The 21,843-nt window shown below is 40.2% G+C and overlaps 1 protein-coding gene across 3 annotated transcripts in view; it reads right to left on the reverse strand.

Annotated features, from left to right (window-relative positions):
* USP13 (ubiquitin specific peptidase 13) overlaps window positions 1–21,843 on the reverse strand; it is a 122,694-nt gene that overhangs the window by 81,041 nt on the left and 19,810 nt on the right. The window contains exons 1-4 of one of the 3 annotated variants that reach the window (XM_082624886.1): window positions 16,438–16,516; window positions 11,370–11,514; window positions 10,207–10,267; window positions 910–1,031 (exon numbers count right to left, since the gene is read on the reverse strand). In XM_082624886.1, coding sequence (XP_082481012.1) covers window positions 910–1,031; window positions 10,207–10,267; window positions 11,370–11,411 — 225 coding nt within the window. In that variant the 5' untranslated portion in view covers window positions 11,412–11,514; window positions 16,438–16,516. Of the gene's footprint in view, window positions 1–909; window positions 1,032–10,206; window positions 10,268–11,369; window positions 11,515–16,437; window positions 16,564–21,843 lie in introns of those variants that run through there. The other 2 variants (XM_082624885.1, XM_082624884.1) reach the window with 2 other exon arrangements.

The following is a 21,843-nucleotide window of genomic DNA, read 5'->3' on the forward strand; positions in this document are numbered from 1 at the left end:
GTTCTAGCAAAGCTTGAGGACGGGAAAAAATGAACTGGAATGTCTAACTCTGCTATCTGCAGCCAGGCTCTGAGAAGTCAGGATGCAACCAAGTAAAAAAGAGGAAAAGAAAGGAAAGGGAACATAGGAAAGGATGGAGCAGCGGAGACAATACAGGAAATGAGGGAAGAGCAGGAAAATGGTCTGGGTCCCCACAGGATTCGAGAATCAAAGTAAAACGGAGCCTGACTTCCTTACACCATCGTCACCAGCCTTAAGTTGTTCAGGAAGATAAAAGTTGCTCCACAAAAAAGAAGGGAAGGAAAGGGAAAAGAACTCACCACGAAACCTAAATTCTAAAACCTAGAAAGCAGTCTTCATCCTCAAAGGAACACATTATCACAGAGCTCCTGGAGACCTGTGATTTGTAAATATTGGGTTATTTTCATAATCGTGTTGCTGTTGTTTCTCAGTGGAATTCTTTTATGTTTCCCAAACAAAATTTTACCTGGAAGGCCAACATGCAGAAGAGATAAAAATTTTAGGCGTCCCTCTGATCAGAAGGCAACCCCTCTCCAGCAGTCCCTGCACATCTCGGGGGCACAATTTGAAAATCTAAGCACCAGACTGTGATTCACAGGTGGGAAGAAGCCAGCCCACCTGGAGCAGGCCGGCCAGTGAGCAGTGAAGCCCAAACAGCACTGGAAGTAACAGGTAGCGGAGGGTATATGGCCCAGTGTCACTGAAAGGGAACCTGCGAGGCCCTCTTCATGGAGGAGAAGCAAACTGCTTCTGTTCCTGCTCCTTCCTCCCCTCCTCTCTCATTCACCCCGCCCTCCCCACCGCCCAGCGCACACACACTGCACACGCACACACACCTGACACAGAGAGTCACGCGCATCTAGCTAGCAGCCGTGCACACTCACTGACCAGGGCTGGTAACTCCTCAATATTTGGTAGTGCTATTTCATAGTGGTCTGGGAATATAACAAGTTTGGCTTCATCTTCATATTCATAATCGTCGCTATTTAAATCGTCATCAGTATCTAGATCTGAGGAGAAAACAAAAACAAAGAACAAGAAGTGAAGAAAGAATATTCCACACCAAGGCAGCACTCACTGGGAAAGCCAGGTATCCACAGGGCTGACAAACCAAGGGCGCGGCATTTACAATTCAGCCATCCATCTGCCCCAAGCCAGGAAGAGGAGGCCTTCCATCCTCCCTAAGTTATACACACTTATCTTCAAGGGACAGATGTATAAAGAAGACTAAGTCATATCATAAGGCTTTACAGTTAAAATAGACATTTGTGCTAGGTGTTCAATTCCTAGAGATGTTTAAAGGAATAGCCTGGTCATTATGATTTGTCGGGTACCTGACTCTTGATTTCACAAGAATGGGTTGGAATGTTTCTTACAACACAACAAGAGAAAGTACATGGGTTTGAGAATAGATAAACCTAGGTTCAACTCCGGGTCCAAAGTTTAATGTTTCTTTGCGCAAGTCACAGGCCTCATTTGTAGAATGGAGATAACACTTATCTCACACAGTTTATAAGGAGAATAAATAAGAAATTGTAAACAAGAGACCTGGCACATAACAGGTTGTCAATAAATGGTAACAATTATTTTAAAATAAAATCTCAATTTCCCTCCCTCTGTCTCTATCTCCCCCATCCTCTCCCTCCCTGCTAAGAGTTGTGGAAATACTGCCTAGTAAGCCAGAGGGGGAAACCCCATAATATAAGTGGTCCTGTTGTCCTCAGGCGGTAGAGAATTTTCAGTAAGAAAGTCTGGCCTGTTATCTATCAAGTCATCACCTCCTTACTTGGCTCATCTCTGGGAAAGGTTAGGCAAAGGCTCAAGGAAATGTCCTGTCACAATATTTACATGGACATTTCAGCCTTGCATTCACATGGATACCAGAATGCCAGATCATGTTTGTATATTTAGACATTTGGAACTATGGTGACAAACAGCTCTCAAGCCATCTTCTACTCTCTCTCTCTCTCTCTCACACACACACACACACACACACACAAACCCACACACAAACAGGTACACAAATATGGGCTCTATAAACAGGAGAAAGTTATTTTACTAGATGAGGCAGCCAGCTGAGAACCAAAGGATCTAGATTCTGTTACTACCTTGTTGTATACCTCAACCTGCAATCTTTTTATGTACAGTTCTGCTCTTAAATTCTCAAGGGGAGAGCAGTTTTAAGTGGAAAATGAGATACAGCTAAAATGCAGTCTACACATTTTGATAAAAGACTCTAAATAATAAGAATCAGAAATGCCAAAATAAACAAACAACATTGTTAGCCATAAGAGGTTATTTTGACAAAAAGCAATGTTAAAGAAGAGTCTAAGAGTTTAAGAAGTAACTACAGGCATTTATGTAAAGAAAATGACTCAAAGACAGACATTCTATGTTATAAAAATCTGAATGCCCCCAGTACCTGTAATTTTTAAAAATTAGAACCTAAGTGTTCAATGAGAATGATGTTGGGACTTCCCTGGTGGTCTAGTGTCTAAGACTCCACACTCCCAATGCAGGGGCCCAGGTTTGATCCCTGGTCAGGGAACTAGATCCCATACGCCACAACCAAGAGTTCGAATGCCACAACTAAAAACCCTGCATGCCGCAACTAAGACCCGGCGCAGCCAAATATTTAAAAAAAAAAAAAAAAAAAAAAAAGGAATGGTGTTGAACCCACTAGAATATTACTTAAATGATATTTTTTTAGACTATGTAGAAACATGGAAATGTTTATGCCATGTTAATGCTAAAGATACAAAATTCACCTTCACTGAAAAGACAACTTTGTAGTAGTTATGTTCATAGACAAAAATTCGAAGGAAATCTGAACAAATGAAAATAATGAATGGGGAATTCCATGGTGGTCCAGTGGTTAGGACTCCACACTTTCACTGCCAAGGGCGTGGGTTCAATCCCTAGTCAGGGAACTAAGATCCCACAAGCAGTAGAGCATGGCCAAAAGAAAGAAAAAAAAAGAAAAGAATGAATGGATGAACTTTATTCTTAAATTTTTCTCTATTATATTGTATATAATGATTTTAAGTAACCAAAGTATAAATTGTTTGGTTTTGTGTACACAGTCAGCTCATATAACACATTATCTAAATGTCTTTTTTCCAGAGAAAACATCTGCACTTAATGCTAATTCAAATCTTACCTGGCCAAAAACAATGATAAACTAAGGCCAAAAAAAAAAAAAAATCCCACCCTGACATTGACCAGCTACGGAAGCCTGGGCAAGTTCTTTCCAAGTTCATTTTCCTCATGAGTAAGCTATGGATAATATTGTCTACCCCTTAAGATTGTTGAGAGGATTAAAGAAGATAAGGTTTTAAGGTACCTAGTTAGGATCTGGTAGGTGTTAGGGGCTCCACAGGCAGCTGCCATCACCCCTACCATCACCCTCGCCATCACTGTCATCTCTTCTCTATGCTCCTGACAACTAACAAAAGCACAAGTGACCTCCCTTCCCTTTGGTTGCCCAGCTCCAAAGCAATCCTGAAGTCAGTTTCAGGAGGACCAGATATCATGGGGGATTTTCTATGTGATCTGAGTGTGGAGAAGATATGAACTTCAAATGCTTCTAGACTGTAAGCTCTAAGCGCAGGAAGTGGGTTTTATTCACCTTCTAAATCCCTAGACTCCACACAAGGCCCAGCACACACCACACACTCAGTAAACATCTGGGAAAGGAGACTTTAGGAAGTTAAGAATACCAGCGTGTTTAAGGACAACAGCAAAGCAAGAACATCCAAAGGGCTGTTACAGGTTTTGATTTTTTTAATTGGTAACTGATGTGTGTTTAAAAAAGCAAGACTACTGTCATGCAAAAAGGCAGAGCTTTGTTGGGCTTCCTTACACTTATAGTTTACTTTTATTTTTATTCTTAATTCACTGGGATGGAAGGGGACCATGATCTTTCCCAAAAACCTTAATCCAATTTAGGGAAAAGTCAGCAGAGGTAACCTACACTCTGAATCTAAGGGACAAAGCTAAGGTTTCTCCTGCCTCTATATATGACCCCACAATCCTAAATGTAAATCTACAATTTCCAAATTTCTCTAATTAGAGTCTCACCATCCCAAAACATCTAGTTGAGGAAACTACAGAGTTACCATAGCCTAGGGACCAGCAGAACGAGCACCCCCAACCTCTCCTAGCAGCTACTTTCCACGGGGACTATTAACTGGCAATACCTGGATGGGACCTTTTTCAAAGATAAAAAAAAATTTTTTTTAAATACCTCTTCTTTAACTCTACTTACTGATCTGCTCAGATACTTGAGAGAAGTGGCTGGGACCACAGCCATTCCAAGAAGTAACTATGAAGCGGAGGAAAGGATCCCTAAATCAAACTAGGGCAGTGAAGCCCGGCTCAGAGTGCTCTTGGCCTGACTGTATTGGTGTTAACTCATGTGCTGGAGGTGAGCAGTCTGCTGCACCAGTGCCGTGAAATCTGACCAACCGCTCGCCCTCACGAGAAGGTACGGAGGCAGCTCCTTGAGCACAGACCCTGTTCTTAATGACCTACTTCAGTTGGAAACAGAAAAATAGAGTTTACTTGAAACTTCTGGTAATTATAAGCGCAGATGAGTTTTCTGAACAGGCCCATTCCTGGAACTTTCCACAGATGTTCTGTTTTCAACCTGTTCTTCATCAAGTATGAATGACAAGGCTAAAGATAAAAATGTGGAATGTAAGTTCTCTGAGGTTTAGCAGTAGCTCTTCAACATCCCAGTCTGCAGACATGGAAGAACTGATGCATTTACTCCTGTCTGTGAAAGCTGGGGGGGGCTGGTAGGGGAGTCAATAAAAATGTGAACATTTAACACTTTTTTTTGAATTTTTGAATTTTATTTTATTTATTTTTTTATACAGCAGGTTCTTATTAGTCATCAATTTACATTTAACACTTTTATGACATATCAAAGATATGGTATTTTTAATTAAATTTATTAGCAGGTCTTTACACAACTACACACATTTGTAGCTTTAATGTACAGAACATACGAGATTAGGCCAGAATCACATCACAAGTCCTGGGGTATTTCTTTGAAGATCCCAGACTCCCTTCCATTCCCCCTTCTCTCCTTCCATCTCATAGAACAGTAAGTTTTCTATCAGCCTACTCCCAAAATTCACAATCTTTCATATCATTATCTTTGTCAAAGACAGCCTAATAGTGTCCCTTTCTAGCTTAAAAACATTATTGCAGAGCTACCCACACTTTCCCAGTTCACAGCACCCTTTAGCATCCCAGAAATTCTTGCACAATACCAAGAATTGGCCCTAAACCAAAAGAAATGCCTGATAGTTCTTTTTATTTAGTAGTTCGGTCCAAACAACTTATTACGTATTTATGTGCTAATAAGTTAGGAACCATTTGAAAAGATAATACACATAAATTGAAAGGAAATGAATGCTTTATTTCACTCTTAAATGACTGTAATTCCTTACTAAGGGGACGTGTATAACTGTGAGGCACTGCAGAACTTCTCTTTGAATCAGACTAGACGCTGCCTCCTTTTTTTCCCATTCCACATTTATTTTCACATAGTACTTGCCTTTTACCACAGAAACCACTAAAAAAAATAGCTTCACGAAGAGATGAAGTCACTGAAAGGAGAATAGGATACTCTAGTAGCGAGACTACATCAAGCTAATCTCTCATGCAATGTTCAAGCATCACTGTGTTCCCTTGAAGAGTTAAAATATCCTGTGATTTACCAGTGAGTTAGTTGAGGCAACCTGGAGTGCCTCAGGACAGTTTTGGGAACCAAAGTGTTAATGGCTCCCCATGGCCTACAGGAAAAAAGTCTAAAACCATGGTATATGTCTAGACTATTGCCGGAAGAACACGCAACATATATAAGGATGTACAAGCAGAAAATATTATTTGTCTCCGGGCAGAGTAACTAAGTGGCTGGGAGTCAGGGAAGGGAGAGAGAAAAACTTACTTTTCATTACGGAAGCTCTTATAACTTTTCAGTTTTAAGCTTTGTCCATGTGCTATGTATTCAAAGAATATTTTTAAAATCCTAAATCCTAAAAGAAGCATAAAATTTCTATGACTCAAAAATTACCAAGAATTGTCATTGTTGATTCTAAAAAACATTACCAGCAAAAGCTAGAGCTGAGAGAAGGATCCCTTAATGGGGGTTTCACTTAGATGACTATCAAGGTAATCAGGAGGAAGAGTGCTTTGAATGCAGGGGAATGAGGCTCAGGAGACTTGAGTAAGCAATTCAGCACCAGCTAATGGCCTCAGTTTCCCTTATTGAAGGTCATAACTAAATGACTCAATGGTTTCAATATCACTGTTGAACCAATGGAAAGGAATTAGTCACAAAGTCATTAAGTAAAAGGGGATAAAAAGCTTCTATCCAGGAAAAAGCATTAGTCATCTGCACGTGTTTTGTGAAGGGGGGATAAAGGGTCATCATAACTACATTTCAATAGCAATGAAAAGGTACTTTGTAGTCAAAGAAACAAAGGCTACAAGAGAGTTCTCCTCCTCTTCATGAAGAGACAACCCAGTGTCCCTTTTAGGGAAGGAAACTGTGGCAGAGGCTACTAGCTGCCTCCCAGTATTCATTCTCCCTTTCTTCCTTAGTAACACACTTTATTCAGTTAAGAGACTTTACTTTCCAGCCTCCTGTGCGGCACACGGCATAGCCATGTGACCAAGTTCTGACCAGAGAGGTGTAAACTAAAGTGTTGCATGGGGATCTATGAGAAGGCTGACAAAAAGAAGTTGAATCCCCTGGGAGATTAGATTTTTTTTTGTCCTTTCCCCTTTGTCTTCCCTGCCTTCCAGAATGGGGATGTGATGGCTGGAGTCCCAGTAGCCATTTTTGGACCATGAAGTGACCATGAGGTTAGAAATTACAGGACAGGATAGAAGGTGAAGTAGAAATATGGAAAGAACTTAGATCCTGATGAACATGAGGACATCACATCAGCCTGGATTTGTTGCTTTCCAACATCCTCTATATGAAATGAAAGAAATAAACATCTACCTTATTAAAATTCACCAATATTTTACATTTCCAATTGCATAAATCAGGGTAGTTCTAATACAGTCCTTCACTGAAATTAATTTACAGGCCACACCACCTTGAAATCAGAGCTGTGATCAGTGCGGCAAGAGAAAAGTGCCTGCTACTGGGAGCTACGAGGAGGTATAAATCAGGGCTTGGAAAACTTAATCCTTACTAATATAAATTAGTGATGCATCTGAATATAAAACAATAGAGAGAACTGGGGCCTAGGACAAGCCCCAGAGTGCCAATGGCATTCAAATTTAAACTTTTTAAAAAGTGGTACAGTCCAAATAGAACATTTTTGCTGGGCTGTGAGTTTTAGGCAGATCCTGTGGCTTTCTAAGACATGAAATGTTGAGAGAACACAGAGAGTAACCTGTAGAAAAAGTCCAACTGAAATGAAAGGGTGGGCTAGTTCTCCCAGGAAGCAATGGAGGGGTCCACACAGTATGAAGCACAAAACCTCAGTGCTTACCTTTGGATTAATTTTTAAAACAATTACTTGACAATATCCGCTACCACCAGTATGATCACTAGAGAAATCAAATGGCAGGGTCTTTTGAGTAAAAGACACAAAGGTTAGGGACTTCTCTGGTGGCACAGTGGTTAAGAATCCACCTGCCAATGCAGGGGACATGGGTTTGATTCCCTGGTCTGGGAAGATCCCACATGCCGTGGAGCAACTAAGCCCGTGAGCCGCAACTACTGAGCCTGCGCTCTAGAGCCCATGAGCAACAACTACTGAGCCCGCGTGCCACAACTACTGAAGCCTGTGCACCTAGAGCCCATGCTCTGCAACAAGAGAAGCCTCCACAGTGAGAAGCCCACACACTGCAACAAAGAGTAGCCCCCGCTCTCAGCAAATAGAGAAAGCCCGAGGGCAGCAACAGAGACCTAACACAGCCAAAAAATTAATTAGTTAAAAAAGAAAAGAAAAGCAGCTAATTTTTTTTTAAAAAAGACACAAAGGCTAAAGGATAAGAGGTCAGCTAACTTCTTTATTCAACCAAAGAAAATAATGAAAAATAACAATGTAGGTCAAAATATTCAATTATTTCCACATTCAAGAATGCCATGCTAATGTCATTTAATTAAGAAGTCAATTATCTCTAGTTGTGGAAGGGAGCAAGAAGGCTTATAACCAAAACATCAGAATGCACTCAATCATTTCAGCTTTCTGGCTCATTCTAAGCTGGTCTGAGTCTAGTTGGTTAATCTGGGTTGTGGTCCAAAGCCATGACAAGTAGTGGGAAAGATTGGCCTGTGTGGAAAAACCAACTGCAGATAAGCCTCACAAAGAAAACCATGGGCTGAAAATCAGGAGCGAAGACAGCAAGGGTGGGCCCAGTGCAGGGTAACAGAGAAACCAAGTGGGAAGGAAACTCAGCTCCAAGACTGTTTCCAATGGCTTTGCTTGTCAAATAATTAATGTGTCTTTTTATTACAGAAAAGTAATTTAAATACAGATAAGCAAAAAAAGAAAACTAAAATCACCTCAATTTCACCACCAGGAAAGAGTTACTATTAACAATTTGGAGTACATTTTGTCAGACTCTACTAGACTCTCAGTTATATATATATATATGAGTATGTGTGTACACACATACATATATATACACATACATATACATATATGTACGTACATACAGATACATACACATACGTATGTGTATACACATATAGATACACATACACATACATACACACATATGTATATATGTGTATAAATTTTCTTTACCAAATGAAATTACAATATGCAAACAATTTTGAAATTCCTTCCAAACAATAATCCTAGGCATTTAGAGATATAAACTTGCTTGGTCAAAAATTATCAAACCACTTTTTCTCCTGGAAAAACCATATCAGAAGTTTAATATGAAATATGATCACTTTGCTGTACAGTAGAAACTAACACAATATTGTAGAGCAACTATATGGCAATAAAAATTAATTAAATAAAAAAAGAAATATGATCATGAGTACATGATATAGAAGTCAGTATGTATTTGCATGAGCAAAACTGGCTCTTCTGAATGAGGGAAACAGAAAAGCACTATTAAGCAAACACCACAGTGATCACTGTTACAGGCAAGATCCACTAATGGATGATAAAATTAGTAGGCAAAACTTTAAGGAAAAACAAGTATTAGTATAGTCTCCAAGTATCACTCCCAAAATATTTATTAATTATACTGTAATCTCATAGTGGAGAAACCCAGCAGACACTACCTGACCAAGCAATCAAGGTTAACATCACCGGTGTGAAGACAGCTCAGCTTCATGTGCCCCCTGATATCAGGCCCTGAGAAGCGCCCATCACCTGTGTGGTATTCTTGCCAAAAATGCACTTCCTCAGGCTTATCATGAAGTAACATGATAAACCCAAATTGAGGTACAGCCCACAAAACAACTGGCCAGCACTCTTCAAGAGTGTCACAATTATTGGGCTCCCCTGGTGGCGCAGTGGTTGAGAGTCTGCCTGCCAATGCAGGGGATACGGGCTCATGCCCCGGTACGGGAGGATCCCACATGCCACGGAGCAGCTGGGCCCATGAGCCATGGCCACTGGGCCTGCGCGTCCAGAGCCTGTGCTCCGCAATGGGAGAGGCCACAACAGTGAGAGGCCCATGTACCAAAAAAAAAAAAAAAGTGTCACAATTATTAAAGACAAAAAGTCTGAGGAACTATCACAGATTAGACAGGATTAAGGAAACATGAAAACCAAATACAACATGGGATCCTGGAACACCAAAAAAATAGTGAAATACTATTTCATTAGCAGAAAAAAATAGTGAAATACAAATAAAGTCTGTAGTTTGGCTAATATTAAGAAAAGAAAAACTATCTCTTCTTTAAAGGCAGTGAAAAAGAAGGCCAGAAACAGAACCACAATTTCTCTCCAGTCACTATCAGCATAATTGCTTCAAATCACTAACCCAACAAGAGTGCTGTAAACATTCTTCACCACCAGGTAAACACAAAGTGGAGACAGATCATCTCGAGTTAAATTGGTTCCTCTCATCCTTAAATTGTAGAGCAATAAACAACCTATTGTTCCAAATCAAACATGCACATGCACATGCACACACATACACACACACAGAAAATCCAGGCACACTACTGATAACTATTTACATTACCTAAAAAAATCTTGGAATTCCTCCTTTTGGGTAAAGCTCCACCAGATGCCCCTCTTACCTTCTGAAAAGAAAACAAGAGATTGTTAAAATTCAGCCTATAGAACAGATGATTGGGGGTGGGGGTAAAATCTCAGAGGTTCCTAGTTTTTATAAAAGGCCAAGGGGAAATATTCAACCTGGACTAGAGATTCCAGGATAAACAGGAACTTGACCCAGGTCCATGAAGGTAGGTGAAGGGCAATGCTACTGTTCTACCTGATTATGTTTTCACCAAATTATCAAGAAAGCACCTCTGAAAAGGGAAGTGAAACCAGGGTCAAGGTGAAGTGGACACTTCAACTTCAAATCAGCACAGGCTCCCAAGAGGCTGGAGCCCATGCCCTAACTGTAGCTACTCTGGAGAAATGGTAGCTCCAGGAGGGAGGCTCTTGTTCCCCTGCTACCCACTGGGCCCCCTGTGCTTGGTCCTAGGTGTGCACAACTACTACTGTTGAAAGAGTTCATAAATATTAATAAAGAGTCACTGATATTCTGGTCATAATAAGCCTCAATCTAACTGCCCTAAACATTTTTGGAGCCCCAGCTGATGGCTGTTTGCCATCCTAAGCTCCATGTATTCTCTACATGGAGTCCCTAGCAGCAACGAAATAAACGTCTACCACGTGGTTATGCAAAAGAAGTCATTCATTACCCTTCTGATACTTGCACAAGAAATTTTACTCTCAAATAGGACTATTAAAATGTTTGTTTCAATGGCCAAAACTCTTTATTTCCACACTGCGTGTTCTTCCTGTTATTAGAAAAGAGCACGTTTCTAACACACCGCAATGTGGGTCAAACCCCAGCATCTTTTCAAGCAGCCACATGTTATCGCAGCACCAAGGTCTTGCTGCTTCTTTAGTTTGCCCTCCTATCAGTCTTAAATCTCCTTTCCCACATTTTATTATTTCGCATTGAAAGTGGACTCATCTTTGTGATTCTCACAATAAGTTTTTACAGCTTCTACTATAAGTTTATAGTTCACATCTCAGGAATACAAAATTATTGAACCCTTTAGCTCAAAATCATGTCTCTCCAAATACTAATACCACATTCGTGTCACCGCTCTTAGAATCCATCTCCTCCAAGATCTCAAAGCCTCTGTTCCTCTCCCCTCCACTTACCTGCCTCAAAAAAGGATGAGATAAAACCTTCACCAAAGGCATATTTAACCATCCACATTTACCAATCCTGGAGGTCACTTGCAATCTCTCTATGGAAGTTTACGGCATCCTTTCACTTGTTCCAACCTCAATGTCCCCTCCACTCCTGCATGACAGTGAGGGGAGAAAGAGGAGCTGCAGGGAGACCTGCTGGACCATGAGGCTCTCCCCAGATGAGACAGTCACACCTCAGACTCGGATTAGATCCACTTCCTTTCAGGAAAAAAAAACCCCACAACTACCAGGTCTTCCTTCAAAAGACCATCATCTCTGTCCCTGCATCAGTCACCACTAGAAATCGACAGGGTTTGAGAAACTGGAACTCCTCAGTCAGCAGACGTGACTGTCAGGCTCTGTGCTGGAGCTCAGGCTGCAAAGTGAGTGAAGACACGCTCCACCCCCTGAGGAGCTCACCAGCAATAGGAGGGGAACATGATGCAAACAAAGAGCACAGAACGGATTCTGGTGAGTGTTAAGAGAGGTGAGGATCATATCATAAGGAAGAAATGATAGTTCTTCTGGGGATGGAGGGTATGGGCAGGGCTGGTGAGGTAAGAAGAGCAGCAGGCCTGGCACATAGCAGCTGCTCTGTTAATATGTGTTGGTGGTTGGATGGATGATGAATGGATGGTGGGTGGATGGATGGATGGATGGATGGATGAATGGATGGATGAATGGATGGATGAATGGATAATGGATGGGTGGGTGGATGATGGATAGATACATGGATTCACTGACCACAGGGAATACAACAGGTAAAAAAGGAATGAGGGGGGCTTCCCTGGTGGCGCAGTGGTTGGAAGTCCGCCTGCCGATGCAGGGGACACGGGTTCGTGCCCCAGTCCGGGAAGACCTCACATGCCACGGAGCGGCTGGGCCCATGAGCCATGGCCGCTGAGCCTGCGCATCCAGAGCCTGTGCTCCACAACAGGAGATGCCACAACAGTGAGAGGTCTGCATACCACCAAAAAAAAAAAAAAGGAATGGGGGGTAGAAGTAGGGCATCCCCCCAAAAAGAACACAGCACGTACAGAGGCCTGAAATCATGACGTGTTCCAGAAAGGAGAAGTGGTTTGCTATGTCTAGAGCACAGAGCTGGTGGAATAAGAGGGAGGGTTAGAAAGGTTCCAGGGGTCAGATCATGGAAGGCCTTGTAATCACATGCAAAAGGGTTTGGGCTTCACCCTGCAACAAAGAGAAAGACATACGAGATTTAAGCTTCAGCGTGCCACAGATGCATAGGTATATGCATTTGAAAAGAGCGCTCTGGGTGGGATTGGAGGCGGCAAGTATGAAGGAAGGAAAATTAGTCGGGAAGCTACAGCACTAGCCCTTTTAAGGCATAATGAGCACTCAGACAAGAACGGGAGGGATGAAGAGAACAGGATGGACTTCCAAGCTGTTTGGGAGGCCCAGATAACTGGACTTGGTGACCAACCTGCCATGGAATGAAAGCAGAATCCAAAGGAGGTCTAAGTCTCTAGAATTCAAGCCATCTTGAATTCTAGAGGGTGTAGTGAAGATGGTGAAAACAGAAAAGCTTTAAAGCTTTCATTGAAGGATGGGGTGACTGAAGGAGGACTCAAATTAGAATTCTGTGTTGTGCTCTTTTTTAAGGTGGGAGAAGAAATCCAGAAGAGGGAGATGTTGGAGGTGTAAGAGGGAGTGGAGTTAACGAAGGTTCCGAGGCAGGAGGAAAGGGACCACCAGGACAGAAAGAACACAGCTTCTCTCTGAGATGTGTGGAAACATGTGAGGTGTGTTGAGATGGGAGGAAACAAAAGTGGAACCACGGTGGATGAGTTCCCAGGAGGCGAGGCAGGAGCTCAGGGAGTTCCTGTCCAGGGGTCCCTGTTTCCTCTGGAAAGGACAAGTCCGATCGTTTTCTGAGAATGACAGGTAAAGTCTTGCAGAAAGCATCCAAAGTTTGGAGTGGGAGGGGGAACAGGCTAGATTTGCTGGGCAGGGAGAGGGCCCAGCAGAAGGGAGAAGGCCAGGAATTTGACATGGTCCCAAACCCCATGGCAGTGTGTGCGGGATCCCTAGCGGTGCATCCATGGAAGCAGAGGATGAGACTGATGATGGACTGGCTGGGGTTCTGAAGGACAGCAGGAGGCAAGACAAGGGGAGGGTCAGTTGAGGGTACTGGTGACAGGAGAAAGTTTAAAGCCATGGATCCTGAGAAGTGGGGGAAACAGATCAAAACAGAAATAAATGAGTGAAAGAGCTAAAATGAGAGAGGGCTGTGGTCAGAGAGTGAAATATTTAACTTAAAATTTCAGAGGCAGAGCTAACTGCATTCTGTAATTCTGCCGCTAGCTTTGCGACCCTGAGCGAGTTATTTCAAGTCTCTGGGCCTCAGCTTCATTTTTTTTTTCCCTCAGTTTCCTAAAACTTCATCACTTTACACTAAGACAGATGATACAAAGCAAACTTTATCAGAATTGCTAGGTCCCACCTAACAGGAGTAGTGAATGTAAAGCATATAGTATTAGGCCAACGTTAGATTACTGTAAAGCTAATCATTCAGTTTATAACCTATCTGACCTGCTGGTCTTTCTTCCTCCTCTTCCTCCTACTCTCCCCACTGTTCAATCTGGGGATCTCTCCTTTGTCCAGAACTTAAACAGAGAACATATTAGGTAGGCTGGGGTGAGAGATCAGATGAACTTCAAATCAGCATTGACTATACAGAAGATCCAAGATAGTCTACAAACTATTAGGACTAAAGTGAAAATTGAACAGTATTGCTAAATATAAAATCAATATTTGAAAATTAGTATCTCCAAACAACATGAATAACTAATTAAAATACATGAAAAGATTAAAAAGCAGTAACAATAGTTACAAAAATTATAGGGTACCTTAAAAAAAATCTAACAAAAATAAAAGCTCCTTTACTGAAAATTACAAAATATTTTTGAAAGACATAAAAGAGACCTGAATCAATAGAGAGGTATGCCATGTTGAACAGTCATTCAGTTAATATTTATGAAGCACCTACTATGTGCTGGGCACTACTGAGTGCTGAGGACACAGAGGTGAACAAAACAGACCAGACTCCCTGCCCTCACGGAGCTTAGACAATGATATAGACTATAGATCAGTCTACAAATTCAATGTGATCACTATCAAAATCTCAATAGGATTTTTTTAACTAGATGAACTGATTCCAAAATCCATACAGAAAAATAAACATCCAAATCCAGGAAATTTCTAGGAAAAAAATGAACATGGAAAAAGTGCTTGCACTCCTAAATATCAACACTTGAGGCCCCAACACAGAGACAGACAAATAAGAGCAACAGAAGAGAACTGAGAACCCCCAAGCAGACCCAAGTGTGAATGGCAAGTTAAAATATTTGTTTTAAATGTCACTATAAATCATCGGAAAAGGTTGCACTCCTTCAGTAATAGTGGGACAACTGGTCATCAATACGGGGGGGTGGGGGGAAGAAGCAGATTCCCACACTTGACACAATTATAAAAATATATTATAGATGAATTAAAGACCTAAAATGTTAAAACATTAAAACATTCAGTCTCTCTCTTTCTCTCTCCCTCTCTCTCTCTCTCTCTCACACACTCACACACACACACACACACACACACACACACAGACACCTCTAAAAAAAAGTATTAGAAGAAATGTCTTTATGACCTTGAGTTGGGAAACAATTTCTTAGAAAGCTACAAAAAGCACAACTCATAAAAGGTTAATAAATCTAAATAGATGAACATTCAAAACTTGTGTTCTACAATATAATTCATAAATGAAGTAAAAAGACAAGCCACAGACCATAAGAAAATTTTGTATATAACACAAATTTTTGGTATCCAGAATGTAAAAAGAACTAATCAAACTTTTAAGAAAAAGATAAACCCATGGAGAAATAGGTCAAAAATATAATATACAAGTCAGAGAAGAGAAAAGGAGACTGGCTAATAAACGGATGAAAAGACCTTCAACCCTCACAGGAGGAAATGCCAAATATTTAGATGCCACTTTACAACCATTCGACTGGCAAAAATCAGAAGTCTGACCAAGCACGGGTGAGGGTGTGGGGAAACACTCATAATCATGGCAGATTGGAGTGTACACTGGTGCAATCACTCCAGGGAGGGATTTAGCAATATCCAGTAAAAGTGAAGGTAAGCACACTCATGAGCCAACACTGCCACTTCTAGATACATTTCTGAAAGAAATCTTGCACATGTTCCCCCAAAAGAAATGTATAAAAATGTTAATTGGTACATAGTTTGTAGAAGCAAAAAAAAAAAAAAAAAAAGGAAACAATCTAAATGTTTTCATCAATGGGAGAACAGAATAATAAGTGACCAGGTACTCATAAGATGGAATACCAAACAACTACTGAAATGAATTAAGTACATCCAGATGCACTGAAACATGGATAGATTCTGTTGAAGGGGATAGCTCCAGGCAGAATTACAGGTAGCAGTATGATAATATTTACCTATATCTTTAAAACACAAAAAGTCATACTATATATTGTTCATGAATACCCACAACTAAAAAAAATATAATGACAGGCATGGGAATGAGAAACAGCAAATTCACAACAGAGGTTACTTCTGCGGACGGAGGGGACCAAAAGGGACTTGAACTTTTAGGAAAGCTCTTTCTCTCACTAAAAAAAAAAAAAAAAAAAAAAAAAAAAAAAATCTGAAGCAAAAATATCCAAGTATTTTTTTTTATTTCTGATTTTTTTATCCATGAGTGTTTCAGGCATTATTTTCTGTACTTTCTGACTTGATTTTTTTTTCCATCAGCAACCCATATCTTTTTTAACAACTCCGATTAGAGGCTTAGAGGAAGAGAAACATAAAACTTGTTAAGTTAAGGTTTGGGAAGTCTATGAATTTCTGCCAACGGTGCTAGTTTTGTTTCCTATCATCCAAGAGAATGAGAAGTTATGTGGGCATAGTAAAATCTCCATGTGATGAACCCCACTAAGACAACGTTACGGGGAAGATGTCAAGGCCAGTTCTCCCAAAGTGTGCACCTCACCTCACGCACGTGTCTCTTCAGGTACATGTAGACACTCTGTCCAGTTTTTCGAAAATGTCTTTCCACATGCTCCCTTCCAAAGGCCAAAAACGTATTCATGCATACATAGAGTCCACCTTCAGAATTCTAGAAGAAAGAGACAGGTTACATTAGACAAGTAGTCTAGACACAGAAAAAGGGAAGGTGAAGGAAGGCAAATGATGACAAACAATGAACACAAAGTCTGGCCATCGCAGTCATCTCCAGTGACCTCCGAGGGCTCACAGTCACCCAGCGGCAGCTCCCGCCACAACCCTGGGTTCCCGGTGCTCCCAGACAGCTGAGTACAGTCTCACAAGCAGGGAGATACTCAGAGGCCTTGGGAAATAAACATGCCTGCCTGACTCTACAAACTGGGGTAAGGGACAATCACGGATAGAAGAACGTTGGCAACTGATCCAACGACCGTCACTTCATAAAATAATGTTTTTTTTTACTTTTATTGAGGTATAGTTGAGTTACAATGTTGTGTTAATTTCTGCTGTACAGCAAAGTGATTCAGGGCTTCCCTGGTAGCACAGTGGTTAAGAATCAGCCTGCCAACGCAAGGGACATGGGTTCAAGCCCTGGTCCGGGAAGATCCCACGTGCTGCAGAGCAACTAAGTCCGTGTGCCACGACTACAGAGCCTACGCTCTAGAGCATGCAAGCCACAGCTACTGAAGCCTGCGTGCCACAACTACTGAAGGCTGTGTGCCACAACTACTGAAGCCCACGTGCCTAGAGCCCATGCTCCGCAATAAGAGAAGCCACCGCAATGAGCAGCCCATGCACTATGAAGAGTAGCCCCCACTCTGCAACTAAAGAAAGCCCACATGCAGCAACGAAGACCCAACGCAGCCAAAAATAAATAAATAAATAAATAAAATTTTTTAAAGTGATTCATTTATACATATATATATTCTTTTTCATATTCTTCTCCATTATGGTTTTTCATGATATTGATTATAGTTCCTTGTGCTATACAGTACGACCTTGTTGTCTATCCATCCTATATATAATAGTTTGTATCTGCTAATCCCAAATTCCCAATCCTTCCCTCCCCCAACCCCTCCCCCTTGGCAACCACAAGTCTGTTCTCTATGCAACGACCATCAGTTCAATGGTTCATCATTGTTCTTCCTCATTGGTCACTGCAAGTCTCCAGAACATACAGTCTTTCTATCCTTTTAGCAGGACAGGATGCTTCAAAGATATTGTTCCCTTCCTTTGGTGATGCATGATATTTGACGGTACCCATTAATAAACGATAACAATTCAATAAATAAATAATAATGTAATAAGTAAATAATAAAAGATGAAGTCCTCACATTATTACATGCCTGATATGTGCCAGGTGCTTTGCACATATTATTTCTAATCCCAACAGTACGGCAAGCTGCTAGTATTACTTCTATTTTATAGTTTAAAAAAAAACTAAGGATAAGTCACTTGCCCAAGTTCACACAGCTTGAAGTGTCAGAGTTAAACTTGAATCTATTTCTCTTTTATCCCTCTCTGCCATACTTCAAATATTATTTAGTTATAGACATACTGCTACAATGAACAGGCAAGGATATTGTTCACATTTAAAATACTTGATTTTCAGGACTTCCCTGGCGGTCCAGTGGTTAAGACTTCACATTTACATCGCAGGGGGCCCGGGTTCCAGCCCCAGTCTCCCTGGTCGGGGAACTAAGATCCCACAAGCCCCAAGACATGGCCTAAATAAATAAATAAGATATTTTTCTATCCCAATTTCCTCTCTCCTTTTCTCTCACTTTGCTTAATGTGCTTCTCCACAAACTTAGCCTATACAATTAGCCATCCTTTCCTCAATGGAAATGGATTTTTATTATGATCCTGTTAGTCTCACCCCTCCAAATAATTCTTTAAAAAACAAAAATTTTAAATACCTGTTAGAATTTGCCAACAAACACCTACCAAAATTCCTTACAATGAATTTTAGTAGAGCACAAATTACAGTATCAAAAACAGACACTGATGCTCATTACAAATATATGAAAAATAATTTTTAAAGTACCAATAACTCAAGATTGTTTATTTTTTAAAATTTCAAATAAAAATTTCCAACATCGTATCTATGGTTTATAAGCCAGACATAAAGGAGCCTTGTCACAACAAAAACATTATAACTGGGGCTTCCCTGGTGGTGCAGTGGTTAAGAATCCCCCTGCCAATGCAGGGGACACGGGTTTGAGCCCTGGTCCAGGAAGATCCCACATACCGCAGAGCAACTAAGCCCGTGAGCCACAACTACTGAAGCCCGTGCACCTAGAGCCCATGCTCTGCAACAAGAGGAGCCATCGCAATGAGAGGCCCGCGCACCGCAACGAAGAGTAGCTCCTGCTCGCCGCAACTAGAGAAAGCCCGCGCACAACAACGAAGACCCAACGCAGCCAAAAAAAAATGACATCACTAGAATAAAATTAGAAAAGTTCTTCAACTAGGGGCAACACATTACATTCACCTGATCAACAGATTAGATAAATATTTTCAAAAGATTTTTTAAATAAACATTCTTTTGCATAGTCATAATCCTTAAGAAAAAAAATATTGCATCATTATTATAACGGTCAGCTATTCATTAAGCCCATTAAATTGAGCATCCCACAGTGTGATTTAAATAAAAGAAGAACAACACTTCCATTCTCTTCCAACAAAATGTAATTCGATCAAAAAGAACTCAAACCAGAAGATATAATGGGGAAATATGAGATTTGTAAGCAGAGGTCCTAAACTGCCACTTCTTAGCTCTGTTGCCTAAACAGGTTGTCAGATAGTCTCTGAGCTTCAGTATTTTCCTCAATAAACATGGCTTTAGCAATAATTCCCACTTCACAAGGTTTCGTAAAGTTCAAAGGTGATGAAACACCCTCCATGCTATAAATTATTACATAAACATCGATAATTATTTATTACGAGCTAAAAGGTCTGTGTGCTACCTGTATCTCCTATTATCACAATTATTTTATAATTGGGGGGAAGAGCAGAAGGAAGAAAAAAGTGAGCCTGACAGCCATACAGGCTGGCGATAACAAATATTAATCTGTCAGAAAATGTAGTATGCAACTAGTGGGAGAAGCAAGAAATTAGCAAGCAGAAGAAGAAAAACGTTCAAGCATAGCATTTTTCTGAAGAAAAATATAGAATAGCTATATGATGCGAGAGTATATAATCTCTAAAATAATCATACAATCTTTGCTAATTTCATTGCCAAGAATTTTTTACTTATTAGGGAATTTGATAAAAATTTAACATGCCAAACATTCAATCTCAAATCTCTGGAGTCACCTGATACTGTCACAAAGTCCATAATCAAAGAAAAAAATGCTTTGGCACTCATAGATGACCCCACATCGCAAAGGATTCTATTACAAACATCCAAGGACATCTTCCATCCCACATATGGGCTGACCTCAGAAACAGCATATGCCCCTCTCTAGCGGCTCTGAGATGGAAGCACTGCCCAAGGGACTTCCCAGAAGTTCTAAAAATTCAAGACACACTGAGACAGAAAAACCCTTTAAAAGCTACCCCATATAGAACAAAACACCCCAGTCTAATGATCTACACTTTCTTCCCTCTTGCCTCATTATTGTCTAAATATTGGTCCTATAAGACACTTTCTTTCACATACAAAATCAATACTCCATGCCATGTGCTCTGAGTGGCTTCTCTCCTAATGATGACAAGTCTGTGCTGACACATCTCAACCAGATTCCTTTGTGACCAAAGCACAGAGACTGGTTTATAGCCTGGGATCAGAGCTAAGCTAATTGACTCTTAAGAGTTTTCAAATCCTCACCCTCATCCTCTCATAGACCACCCATACCCCCACTAAAATCACTGCTCCAGAAAGCACTATAAAGCACTTGCCTTCATGTGGCCAATAGTGCAGCCAAGAAATCAGGAAGGACCTTCTTGTATAAGTACTGCTAAAACTGCAGAAACCAAGGATCACATCTTGGTTTTTGTAATAATGCTAGCAGAGTACACACAAGAAAAGTAACTGCACCAGATGGTAAAGATGGGGATGGACCACCTCTTTCTTAATATCCAGTGTCTTTTGTCTTAAGATTTGGTGTGATATGTCTTAGAAAAAAATAAAAATTTTAAAAATGTTTTAAAAAAAGAAACCAGGCAGGTTAGAGAACAGTACAAATTGACAGTGAAATGTAGCTCAAAGAATAAGAGGGCAGAATACAAACTAATACATTTTCCAAGTAATAGTGGTAGAGTGTTTACTAAAATAGATTACAATAAAATTCACATATATTGGGTTAATTTTTTTAACAAACAGTAGCATAAGAATGGAGATTCCAAAAATATATTCATTCTATGATAATTGCTTAATATACATCAAACCACAAGATACACAAAAATAAGGTGGGGGGGGGTAGAAATCACTAATAAAAGTTACTGGGAGAGTTACACAGCAGTATAGAAGAAAATCAATCTAGATCCACATCTTACACCAAACACTATAATGAGGTCCAGATAGATCCAGGAGAAAAGCATCTAAAAAACTAGAAAAAAGAGCAGAATAGCATATTTATCCTACTTGTGAAGGGGAAAATAATTTCTGGCCAAGAAAATATATAATATCAAAAGAGATGGAGTAGTTGAGTATAAAAATGTAAACAAAGAACAAGTTTTGCATTACAAAATATAAGGAAACAAACAGAAAAGCAACAATAACAGAATGAGGAAAGATGTAAAGTATAATGAAGAAAAGCTTATATCCAAACCATGTAAAAAGTGATAAAATTATTGATACAAGATGTCAACATTCAGGTTCAACTTGGTAAGAGCTCGCTGTTGTTTTTTTAAAGATCGTTTAGTTTTAACTGTAAGAATATACTAAAACCAAATCATCATAACTACCTCCTGAAGTAAGCAATTAAAACAATCTCGAGGCAATTATTCACCTACTAAACTAGCAAAAAGTATTAATATTACACAGCCTGAAGCCACGGAGAAAACCTGTATATCTACTCCTACAATATAAATCGGTTCCACCCTTCTAGAGAGCAATAAAACTATGACCTTTGACACAGTATTTCTCCTTTGAGTATGACGGCAGGAACCCAACAGTAAAAAAGAGGGAAAAAAAACTAATTTGTATAAAAATATTCACAAATGAACTATTTATAATAGGAAAAAGTAGCAATGGCCCCAAATAGAGGAACTAAGAACTTGAGACATATAAACACAACAAATACTGTAACATTATTTAAAATGACAAATGTATGAATTCTGTGCAATTGCATACAGAAAATATGTATAGAATTGTGTATAATGTACATACAAAAAATAATGTTCATGGAAAAAGAACACATACTGATGACAAGGAAGAAAAGGGAGA

This window comes from Mesoplodon mirus, assembly GCF_964341445.2.
Source record: "Mesoplodon mirus genome assembly, chromosome: 6".
Classification (NCBI taxonomy): domain Eukaryota; kingdom Metazoa; phylum Chordata; class Mammalia; order Artiodactyla; family Ziphiidae; genus Mesoplodon; species Mesoplodon mirus.